We start from the raw sequence: 1,714 nt of genomic DNA on the forward strand, positions 1-1,714 counted from the left end.
TCTGAGGTATTGGGAGAATATATAATAATTTAAAGGCTCTTTTTGGTGTCAATTTTTGTCAAGCTAAAGAGTAATTATAGTATTTAATTGTAGTGGAAAAAGAGCACAACACAAAACTGTTTTCCACTAGATGAAAGTCATATATATATTAAAGACTCTACCAAATTGAAAATTATGGAGATTAATTTTGGTTTTGAAATTTAGGACTATAGTACTACTATTATATTATTATAATTATGGCCAGCTATGGTTTTCGCAAACTTTAATATTAAATAGTGGGGGATCAACTTTGACTGATGGTGCCATATGATATGCATATGTCACTTGCCAATTAACATCAACATCATTAATGGAATATTATGTTTAGTTTCTTTGATTACTACTAACACTAATTAACTATAGAAATTTCCTAGCTAAACCTGAAAGGCTGAAACCACAGCTTTTGCAGCATTCATTCCTCTTCCATGACTAGTTTAAGTGGCTTGAGCTGTAAATTAAATTCTCCTTTAATTTTCACATTCATATAGATAGTAGTATATATTAAAATAAGTTTCGATAATGAGGGCATTATTATTTGTTAAGATGATTAATATATTTCTATTTACATAACTTTTGATATTATTTTAAAGTGTGATCGAAAATCATGCTATATATCTATAAGAACCTCTCTCTCTTCACTTTCCCATTTTCTTCCTTCTCTTCTCTTTTCTCACTCAACACAATCACACTTACCCTTCTCTCTCCCTCTCTCTCTCTCTCTTCCATAAACAAAACTCATACACAAAAAAGTGTTTGAAGAAGAAGAAGAATAAGAATAAGAAGAAGCAAGTGAAGGAAGTAGCAGCAACCACTACCACCACAATGTGGTGCATTTCCACCACCACCACCACCACTACCACCTTCTTCTTCCTCCTCCTCTTCTTGGAGTTATCTTACTCTCAACTCCACCACTACCACCATAGGAGGATCCTCCACCAACCCCTTCTTCCACAACCACAAAACTCATCCCCCACCAATCTCTCATCACCACCATCATCACCACCCTCACCATCACCATCACCACCACCTTCTCCAAACCCAAAGTTCCCATTTTCAGCAACACCCACTTCTCAAAATTCTCCCTTTTTCCCAATATACCCTTCTCCGCCGCCGCCACCATCTCCCTCCGCCTTTGCTTCTTTCCCTGCTAACATCTCCTCTCTCATTCTCCCTCACCCTTCAAACTCCAAACACTCCTCCCCTAAACTCATTGCCGGAGCTGTAACCGCCGTTGTACTCGCCGCCGCTGTCTCCGCCGTCTCCGCTGCCGTGTACTGCCGTAGGAGGAGGAGGCGCAACCAGTCTGCCGATGACAAGACTCTCAGATCCGACAGCAGCATTCGCCTCTTCCCCCGTGAGCCTCCCGGCGGCGGAGGCGGTGGCGGAGGTGGTGGTCGGAAAACCAGAAACCCTTCCTCCACCAGCTCCGAGTTTCTCTACCTTGGCACTATTGTGAACTCCCGAGGCATCGATGACCGCACCGCCGGCACAGGTGGTGGTCGGAACAGCTCCGGCGGAGGGGACGCCAACTTGAATCCTCGGAAAATGGACTCGCCGGAGCTTCAACCGCTTCCGCCACTTGCACGACAGAGCTCAAGAATGCAGCAACGAGATTCCGGCACGACGGCGACGGTTACGGCGGCTGATGAAGAAGAAGAAGAATTCTACTCACCAA

General features: G+C 43.5%; 1 protein-coding gene across 1 annotated transcript in view; it reads left to right on the forward strand.

Annotated features, from left to right (window-relative positions):
• Positions 694 to 1,714, forward strand: part of LOC107623090 (formin-like protein 1) — a gene marked incomplete in the record, with an annotated part of 5,745 nt that continues 4,724 nt past the window's right edge. The window contains 1 exon segment of the mRNA XM_016325234.2: positions 694 to 1,714. Coding sequence (XP_016180720.1) covers positions 862 to 1,714 — 853 coding nt within the window.

Source organism: Arachis ipaensis, chromosome B02 (assembly GCF_000816755.2).
Source record: "Arachis ipaensis cultivar K30076 chromosome B02, Araip1.1, whole genome shotgun sequence".
NCBI lineage: Eukaryota > Viridiplantae > Streptophyta > Magnoliopsida > Fabales > Fabaceae > Arachis > Arachis ipaensis.